The sequence below is a fragment of the Clarias gariepinus genome, chromosome 10, assembly GCF_024256425.1.
Source record: "Clarias gariepinus isolate MV-2021 ecotype Netherlands chromosome 10, CGAR_prim_01v2, whole genome shotgun sequence".
In the NCBI taxonomy this organism is placed as follows: Eukaryota; Metazoa; Chordata; class Actinopteri; order Siluriformes; family Clariidae; genus Clarias; species Clarias gariepinus.
The window spans coordinates 16,189,447-16,215,084 of NC_071109.1; the positions used below are offsets into that span (position 1 = coordinate 16,189,447).

At 36.8% G+C, this 25,638-nt stretch overlaps 1 protein-coding gene across 7 annotated transcripts in view; it reads right to left on the reverse strand.

Annotated features, from left to right (window-relative positions):
* Positions 1-397: 397 nt before the first annotated feature.
* elf1 (E74-like ETS transcription factor 1) overlaps positions 398-25,638 on the reverse strand; it is a 59,619-nt gene continuing 34,378 nt past the window's right edge. For 5 of the 7 annotated variants that reach the window (XM_053505437.1, XM_053505436.1, XM_053505435.1 and 2 more), the window contains 8 exons: positions 23,672-23,930; positions 10,152-10,323; positions 5,589-5,696; positions 5,063-5,224; positions 4,652-4,735; positions 4,059-4,251; positions 3,606-3,965; positions 398-2,226 (listed from right to left, as the gene is read on the reverse strand). In XM_053505437.1, the coding sequence (XP_053361412.1) occupies positions 1,653-2,226; positions 3,606-3,965; positions 4,059-4,251; positions 4,652-4,735; positions 5,063-5,224; positions 5,589-5,696; positions 10,152-10,323; positions 23,672-23,743 (1,725 nt within the window). In that variant the 5' untranslated portion in view covers positions 23,744-23,930 and the 3' untranslated portion in view covers positions 398-1,652. The remainder of the gene's footprint in view (positions 2,227-3,605; positions 3,966-4,058; positions 4,252-4,651; positions 4,736-5,062; positions 5,225-5,588; positions 5,697-10,151; positions 10,324-23,671; positions 23,931-25,638) is intronic. The other 2 variants (XM_053505440.1, XM_053505441.1) reach the window with 1 other exon arrangement.

Consider the following 25,638-nt stretch of genomic DNA (forward strand, 5'->3'; position numbering starts at 1 on the left):
GACCTTTTTTTATTTTTTCCATGATTAATGCAGCTAGCACACTTCAGACCACTGTACTTTCTGCTGACAGCAACTTCACTTCTAATTTGGCACAAATTAAGTTCAGGTTATAATACGCACCAATTATTAGGGTAGAAAATTTATTTAAGAATCATTCTCACCTTGTTATTTCACCCATTATGTTGGATTGTCTGCCAATAGCAGTACGCGATTTGGATATACATGTCAGCTCATTAAATTTTGTAAATGTTTTTCTTTAAAAAAATTTAATTCACCACTTTCAGTGTGTGTGCATCACCTGTTTAGAGGAGTTTTGGTTGTCTAATATGGCTTGGAAAGATATCTTTACACTATATACTGTATACCATTTGGATAAAATGTCTCAGTCATTGCTGCATTATGGGTGCATGTATTTATTTATTTATAATTTTCATCGGCATATAATCCATCTGAAAATTACTAGGTGCAAACACAGTCATTTGCCTTGCTTTGATGGAGTAAGAGTATGACAGATTAAAATTAGAAAATGAAACAAATAAGATTTGTAAAAATAAAGACTTTAAAAACATCACAGTAGATACCAAGGCAGAAAAGAATCTTATAAAGCTTATTATGTAAAATTATGTTACCCTTATTTTACAAATACTTATTACTTATACTATACAATGGGTGCCAGGTATGTGGAATGGTTTGAACATAGAGCTAACAGAGATTAAAACAACTTGTTCCCAATGTTTATTATAGTAAAAAAATTTAACTTTTTATACAGACTTTAGAAATTTAGAAAATAAATAAATGTGGCCAAAAACCAAAGCTCAACTGTATATCTTCTATATTTATATAATGTATATTCTCTCATACATGGCATTTAACTTATATAAACATTGATTAAGGAATAATTAGGAAATACTCTGCTTCTAAAGCAGATTATTAAAGTATTTGCCATTGTACTGTCGCTGTATTCAGTAAATATATTAAGGCATGTCTAAATAAACCTTCTCTTATTATAGGAAATGTCCATTTACACAGTAACACAATAAGTCGCTAAAGAATCTTTGCAATATCAGTTAAAAATTACCTGATCTCAGCTTTGTCGTTTTGTAGTCCACAACATTTTTTTCCACTGGCGTATTCTCACATCTAATTAAATATATAAAAATAATTTTAATAATTTGTGCCGGTTATAGAAGGCACTCTTTCAGTCTGGACACCAATAACACAGGCAAATACTTCACGCATTTTAAGTGAAAATATTGTTAAGCCAACTATCTATTGGTTTGCTTTCACTCCATAGCAGCTGTCTGTCAACACTACAGTGCGCTGTTTGGCTCTGTTTTTAGGAGGATATGTTAAAAAAACACATAGGTAGGTACATAGGTACAACAAGATGAAACATATTAAGAAACTGGCATATGGCAAAACAAATCCCTGGAGCATTAAATGCTTGGTTTCTGGTTGAAGGATTGCATATTAGATGGAAGGTGATGCCCGAAACCTGTCTGTAGATCTTTCTTTTATATATATCATCTAATATATATATCATTTAATATTCAAATTTAGGCACAGTATCAAAATATTGTGAACAAACAGTCCTCAGGTGACTTGCACTGAATTATTAGCATAGGTTGTGGTCTCCTGACCATGGTAAATTTTTAGGTCTCAGAGATCTCCGTTTTCACCTGTATGAATTGGGAAGTGGGTATTTGCACTGCAACCGGCATTTGCGGGCATTCTAACAATGCTTTGGCTCCGGCAATTTCGCTCTTCACTTCCAGCTCTTCTACTGGGGTTAGCCCTTCACTAGGGCTGCTCTCCACCTCTGCCCCTGACTTTGAGTGTCCATTAGAAAGTTGGCACATACCCTGGCTAGTGACACCAACAATCACAGTCCTATGGCCAATCTCAATTGACTCTCCTTCTGTCTCCTCCTTGCAGAAAGGGTTGCCATTGACCAGTGACTGCAGAAATTGTGGCTCCAGTATCTCCTCTTTTACCTGGAGGTTCTGAAGCTCACCAGGCTTCAGCACAGTAGCAATGACAGTACCAGGCTGCTGAGCTACTACAGGTTGCCCATTGGCATTGACTGTAACCACATGAGTCAGACTATTCAGAGAGTCACTGTTGGCCAGTACAGAGGACAGAGGCACTGTTTGTAATGTGACTGGTGGTCCTCCATGTGATCCAGATGTAAGGACCATGGGAACAGTGGCAGGCATGTTAATGGCTCTGTAAAAACAAGGAAAGGTAAAGTCAGTAGAAACAGAACTATTAAAGACACAACTCATCTTACATTTAGAAATGCATCTAAACTTTTTCTCAACTTTAATTTATTTAATTTCAATTTGTATAGCTTTTTAATAGACAATGTCACAAAGCAGGTTTACATGAATCTGAATGTAAATCCAGATATCTAGTGGGTAAACCACGGAAAATAACAAGAAGAAGACAGCAGGAAGAAGAGACCTTGACCTAAAATTGATTGTGTCCTCGTCTGAGTAACCAGAGGTACGCAGTGAATAGTCATATACAGAAGAGCTCCACAAATGTTAAACAATTGCTCAGTATGATCATATTATGAATAGGAGTCTTGAGCTAGGGAGGAAGTGGCAGTTAAGCTAAGCAAGATTATCAGTTAAGCAAAAAGAGTCTTATGGCCTCCCAGGAACTACCCTGTCCTCTCACTAGATAATGTATCACACCACGAACAGTGCTGCATAAAAGAGTACACCCCTTTAAAAAGTAAAATCTTAATTAACATCTCAATGAACACAGGAACAATTTCCAAAATTTTGAAAAAAACTGAGTTTAATAGAACATTTGTTAAGCTCATTATATGAAAGTAAGGTTAATAATATAACTTGGATTACAAAATCTTCAGTTTTACTCAAATTAGTTGATGCAAAAATTAATGCACCCACAACAAAAACTACTATATCTAGTATTTTGTATGACCTCCATGATTTGAAAGGACTGCACCAAGGCTTCTAGGCATAAAATAAACAAGTTGGTGAAAAATTGCAACATTTTTTTTCCATTTTTCAAGAAAGTCCCCTTTTAAAGTCTGGATGCTGGATGGAGAGTGATATTTAATTTTAGAATTCCCCATAGGTGTTTAATTGGGTTCAAATCAGGAGACATACAGTACTTGACCACTGAATTACTTTCACCCTATTCTTCTTCACAACAGTGGCCATAGATGTGTGTTTTGGATCATTGTCATGTCGTGAAGACGCTCCTGTCGAGGTGTTAACTTCCGTGGACGGCCAGGAAAAAACCCTTTTTGCAGTGTGCAAATTAACAAATCTTGTTTGCAATCAATGGCCCGCATTTGTGGGAGTATTTTGTAGTATAGTGTCACATAGAAAATGGTAAATCTGAACGAGAAATAAAGGTTTTTTTTTATAAATCTGTTGGGGTGTACTTATTTATACTGAGCACTATACTATTTAACACATTCTACTCATCATGTAGCATGTTATGTTCTTATGATATATTTAAAATGTAAGGCTTATTTACTAATGTTGGCAAAAGATACAAACTTTTCTTATCCCTATTAGCTTCAATACACAAATGAACTGATATTTGTGCACTTCAGCTTTATTCACCTCAGTGTTTGTGCAGGAGAAGGAACAGCAGCTCCCTGGTTTGGCTGCAGAACATGTACAGTCTGCAGCAGCTGCTCACTTTGCTTGCATTTGGCAGTCTGGTGAAGTACACTGGCCCCAGATTCCCTTTTTATTGTCTTGGCTTGTGTATGACCTGACCCTTTGCCCTGCGTACGCAATGTTGCACGGCTCATAAAACGACTGTGGCAGTTGGAGCGCTGGCCACCAAACCCAGGGTTGGAGTCTCCACACTGCCCATCATCTTCATCAATAACCACCAGGTCTGTGGGCATCTCCTTAAATTGGTATACAAGCCTTTGACCTTCAACTTTGGCCAGAATGCCCCTCTGGTAGTAATACCTAAACAATAAAACAACAAGGGAAGGAAAAAAATTCAGAAAACACAGGACCATTTTTTACTTATGTTTTTTATTGGTTTGCTAAAGCAGTTACCTTAGAGCTCTTCCCATGGTCTCATAGTTCATATCAGGCTTGTTCTTATGCTTTCCCCACAGTTTGGACACAGCCTTTGAGTCCACCAGCTTAAAGATGCCCTTCTCTCTCTGCGTCCACTTGATGTATTTGGGACATGTGTTTTTGTCTTGCAGCAAAGCAAGCAAAAACTCCCACAGGTAAATTGTGTTACCTATGTCAAGAGAACAAGGAAAGGAAAAAGAAGACAGTTCATACTTTTTTTAATTTCCAAATTTCCCTTTATCCTCTTCAGGCTATATTTAACAAAAGAATCGTAGGTGCAATCATTGTTGTCACATGCTTTTAACAGAAGTGCCAGAAATCTGCAGCTGTAAGGATAAATAAAGGCTGCAGAGTAAGAAGCAGCAAGGAGCTCTCTCATGATGCCACTGTCATGCCCTCTGGCCCACTATGACTATTTTTTTTGTCACAATCACAAAACACCTCACTTTATAAGAAGCTGTGATTCAATACCTTAAAAATGGATAAAGTGACAACAATGGACACAGAACAATAAGGGAAGGTAGACAAAGGTTGGCATATGTATGCTCGAGTTTTCCCACAGTATTTACCTTTTCCTTCTTTTGTCTTTTTCTTCAGAGGGAGAGTGGGGTTGGTTATAGGGGAACAAGGGCGCACCACCCTAGGTTTGCGTACTGCAAAAAGGAAAAATCTTTATTAATATAATATAATATAATAGCTTAAACTATTTATTTTATTTCTCAAATCCTCAAAATTCATATTGTTTATCATAATTTTTAGGAACCTGCCTCAAGCACACATAATATTTCAGGAGTATTTTACTACACTAAAATCTTTTTGTCAAATTTATAAAAAATGAAACCAAGGAAGTTGATATCTATGCTTTTCCTTTCTTTTTATTTGCAAGTTTGTTTGTGAAAAATAAAAATGATATGTCACCATTATAATAAGTATGTCACCATTTATAACACCACCTTTTGGAAAGTGTGTTACTCTAGTACCTTTATTTTTCCTAGGTTGTTTGGATGGACTCTTTTGAGCAATCTCATCCATAGATGATGTTTCTTCATCCAGGGAGACATCCATGCAATCAGCAGAAAGTTGCTCCGGCCGCAAAGATATGTAGGTCAGATCTGGTTCCAGCAGCGCTCCATATGTGTGAACTAAACATTAACAAATTACAGACATGTCAGTGTATGAGCAAAAATCTACTATATGATATTTAGTCCAAAATGCAAACCCAGCTCTAATATGAAATGATTTCATATAATATTTATTATATGCTTACTAGCATATAATAGCATATGTTAGCTTACTAACAAAAACATAAACTAACATAATTTATGATAATAAATGTTTATATTTTATATTTATACAAAAAAGAATTCATGGCTCTTTAAAAACAAAAGGGGGGTATTCAAATGTGTTACATAAATGGAATAACCACCATGAAATACAATGCAGGAGTCACTAAAAAAGGAGAAGACATGGGTAACCCAAGAGAAAATATGTCATGTCATGCCATACTCATCCGTTTCTCATCCAGGATGTTGTTGGGAGACTCCATATTCAACAAAGCCTCTGCTGCTTCAATGGTCTCTATATTATCTTCTCCTCCAGAGACTGGAGTCTCTACTATAGCCAAAGAAATAGGAGTTCATATCAGACCTGAAGTCTATTTTACAACATGATTTGTTAAAGCTAAGGTCATAACTATATTCCAAAAACAAATTAGACATTTACCATTATCATTGATTAAAAAAAAAAGACTAAAACCAAATCAAATAGTTTTTATTTTCTATAAAAATATAAAAATTTAGTATTTCTTTTTTTTTATATAAAAACATGCAGTTTAATAAAAACATGCAGTTTTGCTCATATGTTTGCATACTCTAAAAGAATTTTCGTATCATTTTTTAAAGTAAATAGAAAATTTTGGTTATTAGCAGTGGTCGAATTATATAAAAATTTTTTTTTACAAATCATCAATTTACTAGTATGGCATTTAAAAATCAGTTTTTGACCCTTTTGTACCCAAGCATGTAGGTAAAGACAAAAAAAAAAAACAAATCCTCTTCTTTAAATTAAGAATGAAATTACACAAATTGGGTAAAGAATGTATCTTTTATAATTATTAAAGCTGTCAGTCATTTCGAAAACTTCCCTATTAAACTGATTCCTTTGTTTTCATTGCGTCTCTGCTGCAAGGTTTTTTGCATATGTATATTATACCTTCAGTTCTCTTCTTTTTGAAATACAGTAAAACCCCGGATTGCGAGTAACGCGGTTTGCGATTGTTCAGTAAGATGACCAGAGATTTTTAATAAATTTTGACTTGGAAAACAAACAAGTCTTGGTTTACGAGTACCGAGTATCATGTATCGTATGCGCTTCTTGTTTTGACGCCGAGCGTCATGTGAGCTCAACTGGGCCAACGGTTTTTCTCTCTCTTATGCTGCAGAATTGTGGGTAATCGTCTCCCCTGCTGGGTCTTATTATAACACTGTGACCACGTGTGTGTGCATAAAACATATTTTATTTTGTATCTGTATGCATGTGTGTACAGCACGTGTCATTGGACACCATGCCACACACACGCACACACAAAAACACAAATACACACACAGACCCTCCCTACTTCACAGGCACACACACTCTTTCTCTCTGCTCTACACAAAAACACTGCTTTGTTGCAATTCTTTTCAAAGGTAAAGTGCAGGTAAATTTGTTTGGTTTTTACTTTAGAGCAGAGATATCATTAGTGTGTCACTCAATCGGGTGTCATTAGAGAGATTTCTTGTTAATTTTTCCGTTAAAACAGTGTTTCCGTTGTGTGCGCATGTGTGTGAAAAAAGGGGGAATAAGCTGACGAGAAGGGGGAGACACACACACACACATATATATACTGTACAGCGCCTACCTTTTTTAAGGTAAAGTGCAGGTTAATTTGTTTTATTTTTACTTTATATTTTGTGTTAATTATTTTTATGTATTTATTATTTGGGGCAATGGAATGAATAATTTGAGTTTCCATTATTTCTTATAAGAAAATTAGATTTGGTTTACGAGTGTTTTGAAATATGAGCCCGCTTCTGTAATGAATTATGCTTGTAATACAAAGTTCCACTGTATGTCAGAATCTGTGCCTGAGCTGTTCTCTTGGCCATTGCAAAAATGTAAACAGTACAAAAAAAATTATGCAAACTTGCGTGAGCTTGTGAGCAGCGTGTTACAATACTGAATTCTGATTGGTTAATCGTTGTTATTAGTTCGAAAATTATTATATGCAGAGAGTTTTTATATTACATTTTCATGACAAATATTACAAAATACACAGCATTAATAATTCGAAGGGGATGGTAAGGAGGATGGTGGTTTTACAGAGGGCATGGTTTTTGTAATTTTTTTAACGGGGGATGTCGTCACAATTGAGCCCTGGTTATCATATATAAGACATTACTTTTTGTTTTTTAAAGCCTTTACTTGTCTTCTGTAGCCACTGAAGGCTACTCTGTTGATCATTATCATGTTGGAAGGTCTAATTCTATCCCATGCAGAGCCTCTGGGGTTAAGAATACAAATTTCCCCCTAGTGTTTTCTGATAAAATGTTGCTTTTATCTTGCCATTAATTTTGACTCAATTCCATGTGGCAGTGCATCTTACACATCCGGAGAACATCAGAGGTCCACTTCAATTCTTAAGAATAGGAATGATGTACTGCTCATCATACCCCATGTTGACTTCTCTCCAAACATTTAATTTATGCTTGTCTAGGCACTGTTTGGCATAATAAAAGCAGGCTGCTTTTTTTGGATTGGCATAGTAGCAGCTTTTTTCTGGCAAGTTGCTCGTGTAGCCCATATCTGTTTAAGTACCACCTTATTGTGCATCCTTAAACAGATAACCACTTTTTGTTACAGAAAGCCTGTATTTCATCCCCAGTTGTCTTTCTTTACATCCTAAACTTCTTGTGTCCCCAATAAGCCCTAATTTTCTTTAGTTTAAAAAGTTTAAAAAATTTTTTTTTTTTTTACATTTTATTCTGCAAGTATGTTGACATACATAAGGAATTTGATTCCAGCTGTTTGTAAAGTAAGCTGTTTGTGAGTACAGACGAACATAAACACTGTACAAAAACACTATACACAGTAATTACACAACATTCAATAACATTACAGTTGGGGGTGGGGGATGGTCTGGTTGTTCGGGGGGGGGGGATCCTAAGTATGGGCAGGCATACATAAAGTGTACGTAAAGTGATTGCAAGGTAGGGCAAGTAGCCCTGTGTGCATCATATGTACTATAATAGGTAGTGCAAAATAGAAAGTAGTAGTCATGTGAATGTGGGGAGTTTTTGGTGGCATGATACAATATACAGAATGTTACTGGATGTTCAACTTGTGCAAATAACAATGTCATAAAAAGTTATAAAAGTTCAACTACTTTTTCTTAAAGATCCTTTGACACCCTTTTGTATTCCCTATGGCTCGGTTTTCAGCCAAGTCAGATTAGCCATTGATTGAATGTGCATGTAGGTCAACAAACAAACATTCTGATTTTAAATACACAGAGTATGCAGAAGACGCAAGGAAAGCCACAATGCCCCAACAAAGTTCCCAAATCTTCACAAAACACAAACAAACACGCTATAAAAACCAAGTAACTTTTGAAAACTTAATCTTCAAAAGATGTATGGACATATGTTTATTCTTCCTGAGGGAAGTTTAAAGCCAGTTTGTCTCATATGTTCCGAAACCCAGTGTGCTCAAATAAAAATGTTCTGAAAAAGTGATTTATTTATTAATCTACTTTAAAAAAGTGGCTGACCACGAAAGAAGTTCAGTGGAACCTTGGATTGCGAGCATAATTTTGTTCCGGAAGTGGGCTCACATATCCAAACATTTGTCAATTAAAGTGAATTTTCCCATAAGAAATAATCAAAACTTAAACTATTTATTTTACAGCCCCAAAAAATAAATACATAAAAATAATTAACACAAAATATGGGTAAAAATAAAACAAATAAACCTGCACTTTACCATTAAACAAAAGTAAAAGTGTTTCCGTTTGTGCTCGCAGGAGCTGTGTGAGTGTATGTGTGTGAAGCTAAAGTAAGAGGAGAGGAGAAATGAGACCCTCCCCTCTCCCTCTTCTCGTCTTAGACATTAACCCTTTCTCCTTTCTTATTTGAGTTTCATACACACACATACATTAACGGAAAGACATTTATAGGAAAAATTAACAAGGAACATCCATTATGGCACTCATGTGAGCTCACACTAACATAATCACTGCTGTAAAATAACAATAAAACAATTGAACCTACACTGTATACACACTCTCTCTAATGGAAACACTGCTTTGTCGGGTAAAGGCAAAAGGAGGAGGGGTGTGTGTGTGAAGGGGCATGGAGTCCAATGTCGCGTGTGCACACAGAGAAAATGGATCTTTAACCTCTCTAATGACACTTGCTTTTGCTTTACTTGTGCACACACATTATAATGACCAGTACACGTGCTGTACACACACACGTACAAACACAAAATAAAAGATGTTTAACGCGCACACAAGTGGTAACAGTGTTCTAATAAACAGTACACACGTGAACAGATGTTGATTATACCAGTAAGAGACGCGCACTAAGATCGAGCAGGGGAGGCGATTAACCACAATTCTACTGCGCGCAAGAGAGTAAAACCATTGGCTTGGTTGTGACAAGAAGCACATGCGTGCTACATGATACAGGATATTCGTTTTTCAAGTCAAAATTTATGGCCGCGTTACTCGCAATCCAAGGTTCCACTGTACAACTAGGCATAAACATGGCATAAAATACTCAAGCTAAAATTAAAATTATTTTATACAAATAAAATAAAATATTATTTATTTGTATTAAAAAGTTGTATTGAAGACTTCAAACTTTAAACCAATATAATAATATTACTGATTACATTAAAGCTTGAGTTCAGCTTATTTTTAGCTTTAACCTTTTAACTATATATACAGACTCTTTACCCGTCAATTACAACTGTTGTAACTGTAATACTTTTGCTAGTATGACATATGAAGATGACTCATGGTAGACTTACCAGACAGCCCTACATCGCCCACTATAATATTGTCCTCAACTGCGTCCTGCATGGTGTCCACCAAGATGCCATTAGTGACTTCATCAGCCTCCAGCCCTGAGTACACATGCATGAGGTCAGCAGTAGGCACCTGCTCCACAATTACCGCTGGAAACACAGATGGGTCATCCAGCTGCCAAACAAATACAGATATCATATTAATATATGATTACCAACTAAATAGAACAATATATTATATAAACTTACTATATATATGTTTACTATACATATAAACACACACACCACATTGCTGATTCTGGGGGTTGGACCAGAATAGCTGGCATTTGTTCCCCACAAGCATGGATGGGCCGCCGGTGCCCATGATCCTGTCACATGTTTACGTGTGTCTAATTTATGTGTATCTATGTTATTTAGTTTACCTTGTTATGGCTGATTAGGGTAAAGAACCAGAAGTTAAAGATGCGCAAACAAAAACAGTTGAGAGAACAAATCACAAGAACTGGTTCTATCTCAGAAATGTTGTTTGTGCAGTTCTAGAATTTGTCCATTTAAATGTTGTGTCACACTGAGGTAGTTTCAGGAAGTATTCTAGAACAGCTGACCTTTCTATATTAAACACATGACTGTTATTCTTGTTGTTATTACTTAATTACCCAATTCCATGTGTTATTTCACAGTTATGAAAAAATCCAGTATTTACAGGTCACAAAACAAAAAACTGAATTAGAAGGTGGGTCCAAACCTTTAACTGGTACTTTTACTTAAATCAGCCAAAAAAATTATCCACATGTCAGGAAACGAAAAACAAGTATAAATATTTTAATACAAAATGTATTATATTTTTGCCTATTTGTAAAACACACACACGCGCACACGCCGACACGCACACACCCACACCCACACACACAGTTGACATGACAAGTATTTAGGTCCCAAGCTGACATCAGCCCTATTATGTCATATTGTGTGACGTGTGCAAGGTGTGCGGTGCAACGGGCGGCAATAGTTTTTTGTAGGTCTTACCATGCTCAAAAACTCAAAAAAATTGGCAGACAGGTTGGAATCTGCTGCCATTAGAATGCCTGACACATGGCCCAAGGCCCTCGGAGACCCCCACACGAGATAGCTCATGCATAGCTCACACATACTTGCACATATTCATACAAAACTCGGTACACACTTAAAGCTCATTGATCCGAACAACTTTTGCACTGGACTTAACAGGACGGCAGTTATTTTCGGTCATTTGCAAAAAGGCACCCGATATATTTGATATACTCTTCCTAGAGAATTTATACGATTACCAGCAAACCAGGCCAATGTGATCTAAAAACTTAGGGAATGCAGAATTGTAGAGCGATTTTTGATATCTCAAATGGGTCAGCTGTGACGATGCCTTAAACCTGTGCTGAACAATAATTAATAACTTTGTGTTGCCTTATATTGAGTAACACCTTCAATGACATCACGTTCAGTGACATCACATTAAGTTACATCATAGTGTGAGGTTTTTTTTTGCATCTGCAGCCTATTGTTTACACATCACATATGTTAACACTCACACACACACATGCACGCACCCCCACACATGCGTGCACACACACATGCATGCACACACATTACACATGTTAACACTTTCACACACATGCACGTACACACGTAAAAACACACACACAGACACACTCATATATCACACATATACACACATTACAAATGTTAACACTCACACCTTTCACACATGCACACATGCAGAAACGCACACACTAACAAGTCATGTCTCACACACGCATCACACACATCACAAATGTTATTACACAGACACACACACACCACACACACAAACACATTTACTCATCACACACACACACCTCTGTCTCTATCTCGCACACGCACGCACACACACACACACACACACACACCCATAACATACTAACACACTAACACACTCGACAAGTGTATTTAAGGCCTAAACTCACCTGTATTTGCAATGTATTTTGCATTGAACTGCTGGCATCTAATTGGCTGTTTAGATAATAGCATGAGCATGTACTTTTGTTCCTAATGAAGTGGATAAGGAGTGTATATACAAACAGTTGGTAGTATTTGAACAGTGACACAATAATTTTATTTGGCTCTGTATACCACAATAATGGTTTTAAAGGAAAGCAATCAAAGTGTGAAGAAAGTATACAGGTTAAAAATAATCTGAAAAACTAAAGTACATGGGTTTCAGCCTTCAGTTTGGTTATCAGTAAGGTAACAGCATGCTCATTTGGATTGAGGTCAGACGACTGACACAACTATCTAACAACATTTAAGAACATTTCATTTCAACGCATAAAACCCTTTTGCATTGTTGCTGTCATTTATCATGAATTATTTTTTTAAATAACAAAATAAATAAAAGAAAAAAACAGGGCATTTTTATATGTTTTTTGTTAGCACTAAACTGGCCATTTTGTAAAGTGTTACTTTGCATCTTAAATAATTTAATGTTCATGAGGGCATCTCTTAATTATAGATTTTTTCAATGATACAGTGGTGTGAAAAACCATTTTTCCCCCCTTCCTGATTTCTTATTCTTTTGCATGTTTGTCACACTTAAATGTTTCTGCTCATCAAAAAACGCTCATCAAAAACATTTAACTGTTAGTCAAAGATAACATAAATAAACACAAAATGCAGTTTTTAAATAATGGTTTTTATTATTTAGGGAGAAAAAAAATCCAAACCTACATGGCCCTGTGTGAAAAAGTGATTGCCCCCCTTGTTAAAAAAATAACTTAACTGTGGTTTATCACACCTGAGTTCAATTTCTGTAGTCACCCCCAGGCCTGATTACTGCCACACCTGTTTCAATCAAGAAATCACTTAAATAGGAGCTACCTGACACAGAGAAGTAGACCAAAAGCACCTTAAAAGCTAGACATCATGCCAAGATCCAAAGAAATCCAGGAACAAATGAGAACAAAAGTAATTGAGATCAATCAGTCTGGTAAAGGTTATAAAGCCATTTTTAAAGCTTTGGGACTCCAGCGAAACACAGTGAGAGCCATTATCCACAAATGGCAAAAACATGGAACAGTGGTGAACCTTCCCAGGAGTGGCCGGCCGACCAAAATTACCCCAAGAGCGCAGAGACAACTCATCCGAGAGGCCACAAAAGACCCCAGGACAACATCTAAAGAACTGCAGGCCTAACTTGCCTCAATTAAGGTCAGTGTTCACGACTCCACCATAAGAAAGAGACTGGGAAAAAACGGCCTGCATGGCAGATGTCCAAGGCGCAAACCACTTTTAAGCAAAAAGAACATTAAGGCTCGTCTCAATTTTGCTAAAAAACATCTTAATGATTGCCAAGACTTTTGGGAAAATACCTTGTGGACAGACGAGACAAAAGTTTAACTTTTTGGAAGGTGCGTGTCTCGTTACATCTGGCGTAAAAGTAACACAGCATTTCAGAAAAAAATAAGTAAAATATGGTGGTGAAAGTGTGATGGTCTGGGGTTGTTTTGCTGCTTCAGGACCTGGAAGGCTTGCTGTGATAGATGGAACCATGAATTCTACTGTCTACCAAAAAATCCTGAAGGAGAATGTCCGGGTATCTGTTCGTCAACTCAAGCTGAAGTGATCTTGGGTGCTGCAGCAGGACAATGACCCAAAACACACCAGCAAATCCACCTCTAAATGGCTGAAGAAAAACAAAATGAAGACTTTGGAGCGGCCAAGTCAAAGTCCTGACCTGAATCCTATTGAGATGTTGTGGCATGACCTTAAAAAGGCGGTTCATGCTAGAAAACCCTCAAATAAAGCTGAATTACAAGAATTCTGCAAAGATGAGTGGGGCAAAATTCCCCCAGAGCGCTGTAAAAGACTCGCTGCAAGTTATCGCAAACACATGATTGCAGTTATTGCTGCTAAGGGTGGCCCAACCAGTTATTAGGTTCAGGGGGCAATTACTTTTTCACACAGGGCCATGTAGGTTTGGATTTTTTTTCTCCCTAAATAATAAAAACCATCATTTAAAAACTGCATTTTGTGTTTACTTGTGTTATCTTTGACTAATAGTTATATGTGTTTGATGATCAGAATAATAAAAAGAATAAGAAATCAGGAAGGGGGCAAATAGTTTTTCACACCACTGTAAATTATATACAGTATATTAAGATCAGAGAAATAAATATATATATAAAAAGAACATGTCAATATTATTAGGGATGGGGGCTTCAGATCAACTACTTGCCAGAAGCCCTAGGCACACAGCATCAGCTGCCCATATACAACAATGCCTATGCACCATCCCTGTAAAAACCAGTGTTGAGGGGCGTTGTTAGTTTCTTTTTAAAGTAACTACAGTGATTACATTAGAAAATTACTGTCTTTAAAAAGTAATTAGTTACATTAATGCATTACTTTCTGATAAAAGTAACTAGTTAGAGCACTTTCCCATTGCAGAAAATGTTGTTTTAGTCAAGACCTTTATAATTATTCTACCATCATCACACTAATAATCTGTTAATCTGTTAACTACTAATACCCCTATCTCACCTACACAGTTTCACGCAGTGGGTGTAAGTACGGTTCATCATGATTTACAAGAGTTTTGGCGCTTTGAGTATCTTTCCATCTTCGCATAGTCAAACTGCATAGGTGAGATAGAGGTATAACAGCAGGAATAACAGAGGGGGGCGGGTTATCGGGACGAGGCTTATATGACGAGTTTCACACACACACACACACACACACACACACACACACACACACACAATAATGGATTGGGAATGACGACTGTCTGGCTCTTGAATTACATAAATTGTTTGAATAATTACATTTTTAAGTAACTGAGTACTTAAATAGCAGAGTAAACGCGTTAGATAACTCGTTACATCAAAAAAGTAGTCTGTAACACGTTACACCCAACACTGGTAAAAATAAACAGCAAAATTAATAAACAATAACACAACCATGGACATATACAACTCCATACCAAGTCACATAAAGAAAGTAAAAAAGTGTATGACACCCTGCACACAGCAAGAAAACAGAAATTTTACCAGTGTGAATCCAGCGATCCAGCCCAAGCTGCTCAATGCTCACATCACTGTTGCATTCAGCTTTGTTGAAAAAACACAGAGTTCTGTTTTTGATTTTATTTCTCCAGGTATCGTGCTCCTTGATTGTGAACTACTTAAAAAGATGACTGACCCATAGTAGTTCTACAGTATACATTAATATATATAAAGCCAAATTACTTTACAGATCTTCATTGTAAAGGGTTTAAACAATGTTTTCCATGCATGTTTAATTAACCATAATCTATTAATTAACATGCACCTGTGGAATGGTCGTTAAGACCTTAACAGCTTACAGAAAGTAGGCATTTAAGGTCACATTTCTTAAAACGCAGGACACTAAAGAGACTTGTCTACCGACTGTGAAAAACACCCAAAGAAAGATGCCCGCGCAGTGTTTTCTCAACAAAGCTGAATGCAACAGCGATGTAAGCATTGAGCAGCTTGGGTTGGATCGCTGGATTCACACTGGTAATATCTCTGTTTTCTTGCTCAACTGCGTGAACGTGCATTAGGCATGCTGCAGAGAGGCATGAGGACTGCTGATGTGGCTAGGGCAATAAATTGCCATGTCCGCACTGTGAGACGCCTAAGACAGCGCTACAGGGAGACAGGAAGGACAGCTGATCATCCTCGCAGTGGAAGACCACGTGTAACAACACCTGCACAGGATCGGTACATCTGAATATCACACCTGCGTGACAGGTACAGGATGGCCACAACAACTGCCCGAGTCACACCAGGAACACAATCCCTCCATCAGTGCTCAGACTGTCCGCAATAGGCAGTCCATGAGGAGGAGATGCACTGCAGTACTTCAAGCAGCTGGTGGCCACACCAGATACTGACTGGTACTTTTGATTTTGAGCCTTCCTTCATTCAGGGACACATTGTGAAACATTTTTAGTTTATGTCTTATGGTGTTGACTCTTTTAGTGTTCATACAAATATTTACACATTAAGTTTACTGAAAGTAAAAACAGTTGAAAGTCAGAGGACGTTTCTTTTTTTGCTGAGTATATATATATATATATATATATATATATACACACAATTCCCACTTACAGCATCTCTGGTCTTCACCCTATCATTATTATATTTTTGTATCAGCTGACAATGATATGGGCAGATTCCCTTGACTCTAAAAGTCCTATGTTTGCTGAGGTGGGCAGGGCTGATGGCAAATCTGTGATCTGTGCGTCCACTTGTATTACAGGGATGTGAGTCCCCACATTGGTAAGACTGCAAAAACTGCCAAAGACCTTAGACTAAAAAGAGGGTAAGGCATTTTTTTCTGGCACTGGCTATTATTGTTACTAATTTTTCAAACGTCATCAGCTGACTGACCTCACTAAAAAGAGGTCACAAACTCTGGTCCAGTGGACAAAGCTGTGCAAACTGGATTTTGACCAGATAAAAGCTATTTTGTTTGGGAGCCTGTTGTTGCATTCATCTAATTTTTCTCTTTCTTTTGTCTTTTTGACCGATGCATCAGACAGAGGGCTGGGGCCATAACTGTTTGTGACACAGATTAAGTACAGAACTATCTAGCAGAGATAGGTCAGACCCTATTCTTTATAGGTAACTCACTTTGGTCATCCATTTATTTTTTACCAAAGAGAAAGCCATCTACTCAGCACTAGCGCTCTGGCTTAGTGGTAAGCACTGTCGCCTTGCACCTCCAGAGTCCAGGTTCGATTCCCAGCCTGGTTCAATTCCCGCCTTGCATGAAATTTGCATGTTCTTTCTGTGCTTGGTGGATTTTCTCTGGATACTGTGGTTATTGAATAATACAATACATCTTCCTCAACTCCAGTAGCATCCCCATTCAACCTCAGCATGTGCCTTGTACAGTCATGCAGGGTTGGATGACAGCCATCATGTCACCATGTGAGACAGTATTTTATGGAAATCATCACAAAAAGCACAAAACTCATTCAGGAATGCCCTCCTTTTGCCAGACATGGAAAAGAAACTGTACCCCTAACGACAATATTTTTCACATCAACGGAGAGCGGATCTAGGGCATGGTTAATGGTGTTATGGACAATATGTCTACAGCAGTTTCCTTGGAGAAGGTTACCGTTGAACTTAACCTATAATTTTGTGAAGACTGAATTGTGGATTTCATAATTGACATTTGTATTGTCTGCACTGAATGCAGCCACATGCTCCAAAGTCAGGCCCAGGTTTTTAAGAGAGCTCAGAATAGTATTGACTATTCTATCAGCAAACTAATTTGGATTTTCAACAAAATAAATCAACTTCTTTATGACCCCACTCTTTAATCTCAAAAATCTTGCTATTGCCCTTGTTAGAGGCAACTATTAGTATAGAGAATGGGAGTGAATTTCCCACACTTTTTAACTTGTTAATCACCTACTCTACTGCCTTTAGAGCAAGGACATATGTGACCACTGCCTTTACTTTTGTCCTCCCACAGAACATCTTGGCAATGCTGGAGTCGCCCAGTGTTCAGTAAGTCAGCTTAATTGCCCAATCAGTTGCATCTGTTTTTCCAAGTTCAAGTTGTGTTTCATAGTATGATAAATAAGAGCAATCATCTGATCTGATCTAATCAACCAGATTTTGGGTTAAAAAATCTATTTAATTATTATACATACCATATCAGCCTCTGGAGATGCCTGGCGGACAAGGAGTGGTGTCCACCCACATGACACACACACAAAAAAAGAGTGTTGAACCAGTGCGCCAAGCAGTGTGTGTATATAATCTAGTGTATATAAATTAAAAAAATGTAATCATTAGCTAAAATTAAATTACTGGTAAAATTTTCACAAGTTTGCTTCCCTCTTCCTCATTCTCACCATCCTCCTAAGTGTAGCTGGAGTGTACAAATGTGACGTAAAAAAAAAAAATTAAGCAATACCTATTCACTTATTTCCAACTTTAGGCCTGTTTAATAAACCTTTTTATCTTCCAAATTAATACTAAGTTTGCATCTTGTTAGGCTCAAACTGATTCAAAAAACACTTGATCAGTACACTTGCCAATATCAGGGGAAAAGCAATCACGCACACAATGTAGTGTCAAAATGTTCTCTAGTTTATTTACAGAAAAGTATGTATTTAAGTCCTAAGTCAATTACCCTAGGTAATAATATTAAGTACATTCAAAATTACATCAAGGAGCATGAGCCATTCATATATTTTTTATAGAAATCCAGGGAAATAGTTTTATAGACATCAAGAGGAAGTATTCAAGGAAACAAAAAGAGATGGAGAGGAAGCATGCAAAAGTTAACAGAGCCTAGAGAAATTTTGTAAGAATACACTACCACCTCTTGCTGCTACCTCTGGTTTAGGGGCCATTATGCACATCACAGTAAGAATTTCAAAAGAAATTGAACAAAGAAATAACGCTATGAAGCTACAAGACACACACAAGTGCTTTGTGTAGAGACATTAGATAATTTTTATACATATTGAGATGGCATGGTGATCTACATCCAGTTTCATCCACTATATTCCATTATCCAGGCAGGATTTCTGAAATCTGTCATGCACTTAAGGCACCCAAAAATCAGATGTTCATGTTGTGCAAATTTTTGTTCAGCGAAATGAATGTTGATTTGTTCAAACAAATTAATGTTGTTTTTGAGTTTGGATTTGCAATATAGCACTAGGATAATGCATCAATCATCCCAGCATCATTAAACCAAAAAATATTTTAACTTTTACAAATAGTGTTGTCCCAGTGTTGTATTTTAGGTGGACCTCACCACAGTCTTATTTCAGCTACTGTACTGAATATGACAATTTTATACATTAGGGTTCCTACTGGAAAAGTTTAGTTTTATCATGGTTTACACTACAAAGTGATATCTTTCAGAAAGCAGATGTCTACTGATTAAATCAGTAGGACTGATGAGAATATCAGCTCCTTACCTAACTGGCCCTATGTGAAAAAAGTAAATTACTCCAAGATCACCACAATGACCTCCAGAAACTCATACAAAAATCCAGAACAACATCTAAGGGTCTACAGGCCTTACTTACAGGTCTCAGTTAAGGTCAGTGTTCATAATGGGAAAAAGGCATCAATGGTAGATTTCCAAGGTGAAAGCACAAAAAGAACACAAAGGCTCATTGCGCATTTGCAAATAATATATTTTTATCACCAAAACTTTTGGGCAAACATTCTGTGGACTGATGAGACAAAAGTTTTACTTTTTGGAAGGTGTGTGTCTCATTACATCTGCCATAAAACTAGCACAACATTTCATTAAAGAACATCATACCCACAGTCAAACATGATGATGACCCATTAGGACCTGGATGACATGCCATAATTGATGGATCATGTGTTTGTGACCTCAGCACTTGAGTTATACAGCAGGACAATTATTTAAAATACACTAACAAGTCCACCTCTGAATGGTAAAAAAATTATTAAGGTTTTGAAGTAGCTTAGTCAAAGTACGGACTTAAATTGAGTTGAGATGCTGTAGCATGACCTTAAACATGTGTTCATGCTTAAAAACCCTCAAATGTGGCTAAATAAAAAAAATAATCTGCAAAAACGTGGGCCAAAATTCCTCAACAGCGATGCCCAAGACTCATTTCCAGTTATTGCAAACACTGATTGCAGCAGTTGCTGCCAAGTGTGGCACAACAGTTAGATTAAGGGCATTTACTAGATATTAGATTTAGGCAATTACTTTATCGCAAAGGGCCAGTAATTTGCAAAAAACATAAAAATTAAGGAAGGGCCCAAATACTTTTTTACAGCACTATATGTGTGTGTGTCTCTATATGTGTGTCTGTCTGATTTATAGTAGATTAACTGAAGCTCTTGATCCACGATTTTATGCATTGTGCTGCTGCCACATGTTTGTGGATACTGCGGTGTGTAAAAGATGGCGAGTGTCAAGACATGGATATGCATTATACCACCAGGAGGTGGTAGTAGAGTGCAAAAGACCAAACATACCCATGTTCGTGTGAAACAAACCAAAAAAAAAAAAAAAAATCCTAGTGTTATATAGAACTGGGCCCGTATTCACAAAGCTTCTTAGAATTCTTTCAGAGAGCTCCTATCTTAGCCTAAAATGTCCTACCCAGAAGTCTTAGACTAAAAGTGATTTAAAAAACTTAAAAAAGCAACTTTGAGTAAGGAAAGTACAAAAACCTTTATCTTAGTAAGGGGGTGTGGTTGACCCCGTTGCTAGGGATGATGCAGCAATTCAAGGACTGTGATTGGTTGATAAAAAAATAACCTCTGACCTCTGCAAAGGTTTTGAAATGCGCTCTTTGTGAAAATAGAATACATGACGTTTGTATATAATGCAATTGTATAATCATGACTACAGGCTACTTTATGCAAATTGTCTGGTATAGACTAAATATATTAAATTTAATTAAAACAGCCAAATGTTGAAAATGTGTCTACTTTTGAAGCAACCAGTTTCCACACAGTAGTTACTATATTAAAGTCTTATATTTATTTACCAAACTGAATTTATTATTACTTTTATTATACCATTTCAGATTGATGGGAGCAAAATGGCAGTCTATTTAAGATGCACTTTTGGATGGTAAGTAGCGAACAATCCAAGAGATGTAAGGAAGTCAAACAACAAGAAAAGCAAATTGGACAGGAGAGCAATGTTTACTTTTGCCTTTATGTTCAGTATTTGGAAAATACTTCTTTCTACCATTTTGTCATCTTCCATAGAAACTCTTAAGCCTCTTAAAAGTCTTCGTCTCTACTCTTAACAATTTTTACCTAAGGAGCTGTTTTTAGGGCTAAGATGTTTTGTGAATAATTTTTATCTTGACTAAGATTTAATTCTAAATTTAGATGGAAATTCTAAGAAAATGTCATAATAGGAGCAACTTTTAGGCTTAAGAAGGCTTAAGAAGGTTTGTGAATACGGGCCCTGATCACAAATATATTTCTCTAAACTGAATCACCATACAACTAAGGAGATGCACATGTGTACAAATGTTTTCATGCCCTTGGCACAGTTATTTCTTCAATAATAGCCGACATGCTACTACAGCTGTCATATGGTATTTTACCATCATTAATGTGTTTTATTTTTACACCCAATAAGATTACAAAAAACAAGACCTGACATCAACCAGTTACCAAAGAATTTTGGCAGAGCAGTATTCGGTGACACGGCAGATATCTTGAGGTATATCCAAATGTACTGTGCATGCAATATACAGTAAGACCATGCTTTTAGACTTTCACTCTTCCTACATCTATATAGATGTGGTCAAAAATATTTACATTTGAAAAATGTCTGAGAGTTTTTGCCTCTTTCCTTCTCTGTATTAAGGTGATGCATATTAGGTGTAAACATTCTACTGACATTTTTACTGCAAAAAAACATGTGAGATGCTCCTGTTTAACATCAAGTAAGATTTTCTAACCAGAATGCACATTCTTTTGAAGAATATTTTCATAATTTTATATGTGGCTACTCTTTTTGGGTGGTAATCAAGTGAAATTTCATAATGGAAATAGCAATCACGTTTGCATATCCGAGTTCCCTGTTCCTGTTGTGAGGACAAAACGTGAACCATGTTTCTCTCTTTTAAACAAAGTTTTTCTGTTTTACCTGTTATTTCCGGCAACCATTAACCACACCTGTCTGACCAACTAATTAAACACAACATCCCATATTCCCAATGTTGCAGGCCTAAAATCAAGCCAGCTCCAGGTAAAGGTTGTCTTTAGGTGTGATGAAACTAGACCATGTATCATAGCTCTGAAGAATTAATGTGCACATACAAAACATAAATAAATATGTTTTAAATTTAAATATATATAAAATTATATGTAACTAACTTTGGAAATTAAGAATTTATGGCCAGTAGGACACAATTCCAGTAATTGTGCAAAAGTAAAGTAATGCAAGTATAGGGAGGAGTTTCATTCTTTAGAACAATAGTAGGAACACGCCCAGTGACTCCACTACCAACAGGTCAGGCTGGTCAGGCCTGAAATCTGTGTGTAACAAGGCTGAATACAGCAAACAGTGGATTGTTGCACTTCAGCCACTTATCTCTCACATGCACGCATGTGCGTGCCGACAGACACTCACACGCAGACACACGCAGGCACACGCAGACACACGCAGACACAAGCACAAACACATACATGCAAATGAAACAGAAAATACAATGGATTCAGAGCAGGTTTCAGTTGTAGGCCGGAGCATTGAGACAAGCTATAAGCATTAAGACAAACACACATTCACCATGTATTCATTTCAATTTAGAAAGGTTAACATATTTTAATAAGCTTAAAAAAGCTTAATAAGTACAATTACAAGAAACTAATAAATGATTCAAAAGTTTACATATTACTGTTATCACAATCCATATTCTTTAAATAAAAAAAAGAATCTTGAGATCTTGAGTAGTCTTAACCTCATCCATATCTCTCTCTCTCTCTCCCACACACACACACACACACACACACACACACACACACACTTTAACTTCAACTCACACTTTCCATTTGAGCTGTCGCAGGCACCCACAGTCACTTCTTCTCCTCACACTGCATTTTTTTTCCTTCCCACCAAATCAGACATCAAAGTTCAGGGCCTTTACCCAAACCCTGACTTCCAGCAAGTCCCTAGCATTTCTCTATTCTGGGAATAGGCTCATCAAAGGTGTGCAATTAAATATAAAAAAATACCTGGTACTTTTCTATTTGTCAACTGTCCAGTTTGCGTGAGCCTGTACAAATGATAGCCACAGATTCCTGTTCTTGGCTGACAGAAATGCAACACACTGGTCTTTTGGTGTTCTAGCTTGTCCACCTCGAGGTTTTATTTATTGTGCATTCTGAGATGCATTTCTGTTAACTATTTTTGTAAAGCATAATTCATTTACTAGATATTTACTATAGACCTCCTTAATTTTCTTATCTCTTACAGCAACAAGGTGTTTCAGACTGCAGACCCACTGTTCACAGGATATTTTTGTACCAATCTATATAAACATACACTCGGCACACAGAATATTTCTGTACCATCCTGTATAAATGCTAAAAACTTTCTGAGAAATAACAAGTACTCAGGACTAGTACTCATACTTACCCATCTAGTCCATCCATTCATTCATTTAGGAAACCTCTAGGCACTGTGAAGATCAATGGTGACCATTGTATTTATTCCCATCTTTACAACTGTGGTAGGACCGCTGATCAACACACACGCATTCCTATATTACAGGGCAATTTGGGAACACCATTTAGCCTAGTCTTTATCTCTTTAGACTAAAAGGGGAAATCCACCAAACACGAGGAGAACACTCAAATTCCATGAACACAGACACTGAGACAAATCGAACCCAACAAGTTGACATTGCTAACCACTAAGCCACCGTGTACACAACACATCTACAGGTAGTACCAAATATAAACTGAAATATAAAATATCTGGTTATGTGTAAGGCTGGATACCTGGTTGATTTCATCCATGCCATTACTTGCAAACTCGAAGACAAGCTCGTTGGGCTGGACTGCAGTGGTCATGGTGCAATAGAAGACAGAGGGAGAACTCAGATTGATGGGCACTCTCCTGCCTCTCCAGAGACTCCCCACATACACCACTCTGCACCAGAACCCTCAACACTGGAAGAACTTTGGGGCAGACACACAGGTGACTTTTTATCCAATTTTCTTCCTCTTACTTTTTTTGGTTAATCCATGGGATCTACACCTTCAAGGAAAAAGATAAGGAGAAAATAAGAGTAAAAAATTTTATTACAGATGTACTCGGCTACATTTTTATTAATTAAGATCTACATGTAAACTTAAACAAGAGACATAAAATGCTTTTGGGACTGTAAAGGTACAAATTAATTATGTATATAAAAGGTTAATTTATTATTATTTGTTTAGAAATTTGCATGGCTTGCTGCATTAATTTGAAGCATATTTTTGTGAAGTGTCTGCTGCTCAACGTGAACCGTACTATAATTAAAGTTTTTTGTCTGCCACTTTACATCCCTTATTGCAGAATGTTATTGTTTGCCAGCATCGCTTACTTATCATCTAATCATTGTACACTTTGTATACAGTGCATCCAAAAAATTATTCACAGCGCATCCCTTTTTCCATATTTTATGTCATGTCACAGCCATATTTTAAAATGGATTAAATTAATTTTTTACCTCAGAATTCTACACACAATACCCCATAATGACAAAATGAAGAAGGTTTATTTGAGATTTTTGCAAATGTATTAAAAATAAAAAAATCGAGAAAGCACATGTAATACAACCCATTTTTCCATCATCACATATGTATTCACAGCCTTTGCCATAAAGATCAAAATTGAGCTCAGGTGCCTCCTGTTGCCCCTGATCATCCTTGAGATGTTTCTGCAGCTTAATTGAAGCCCATCTGTGGTAAATTCAGTTGATTGGACATGATTTGAAAAGGCACACGGTCTATATAAGGTCCCACAGCTGACAGTTCATGTCAGAGCACAAACCAAGCATGAAGTCAAAGGAATTGTCTGTAGACCTCTGAGACAGGATTGTCTCAAGGCACAAATCTGGGGAAGGTTACAGAAAATTTCTGTAATTTCTGTCATGATTTTATAACAATTAAGGGCAGTAATTACAGCAGTGGACAATGAACAAAATTGAGTAACAGATTAGGAGTATGAATATTATGCCAGTGTTGGAATATTTTGGAGTCTATCAGTCAATATCCAACACCCAAAACACTCTCTACAGCATTGAAAAGCATTTAGCTCTTGCAGCCTCCCTTACCAGAGGTCATAAACTGGAACCTGCGTAGCCCTGCATCACTTAACATGGTTCCACTTCACACTTTTACTTCTTCTTTTTATATTCCAGTAATCAGAAGTAAAAAACAACAGAAAGCAATCATTTACATATCAGAATCCAAAATCCACATTTTTATTGGAAAAGCTTGCTAAAGAGTTAGCAGTGTTCAAATGTGTTTATGAATGTCCTTTACACCATCTGGAGTTTATCTACTATTAAATAGGAGTATTTTATCAGACTAAATGTTCAATAGACATCCTGCTGTGTTTCTGATTTGTATGAAGTCATGAGGCCTTGCGTCTGCAATGATGACAGGGATAATTATGTGGCATCAGGGACAAATGTACATGCAATCCTACTTCTCTCTATCTTAACAATGAATCAGATCACCAAAGAGGCCCCAAGACAGCAGCCACTAAATAGCTACAGAGAGAATGATAACAGCTATGTTTTAAAAATAATAAAATTTACACTCAGCAGTGGGTGTGTTCCCAAATCCTTTAAATAAACAGTTATTAAACCGCTAATTAAGAAACCTGAAGTTGACCCTTGTCAGCCGTCCAATTATAGGCTGATACCTATAACATAAACCTCAAACCTCCCCTTTATGTCTAAGATTCTGGAAAAGAT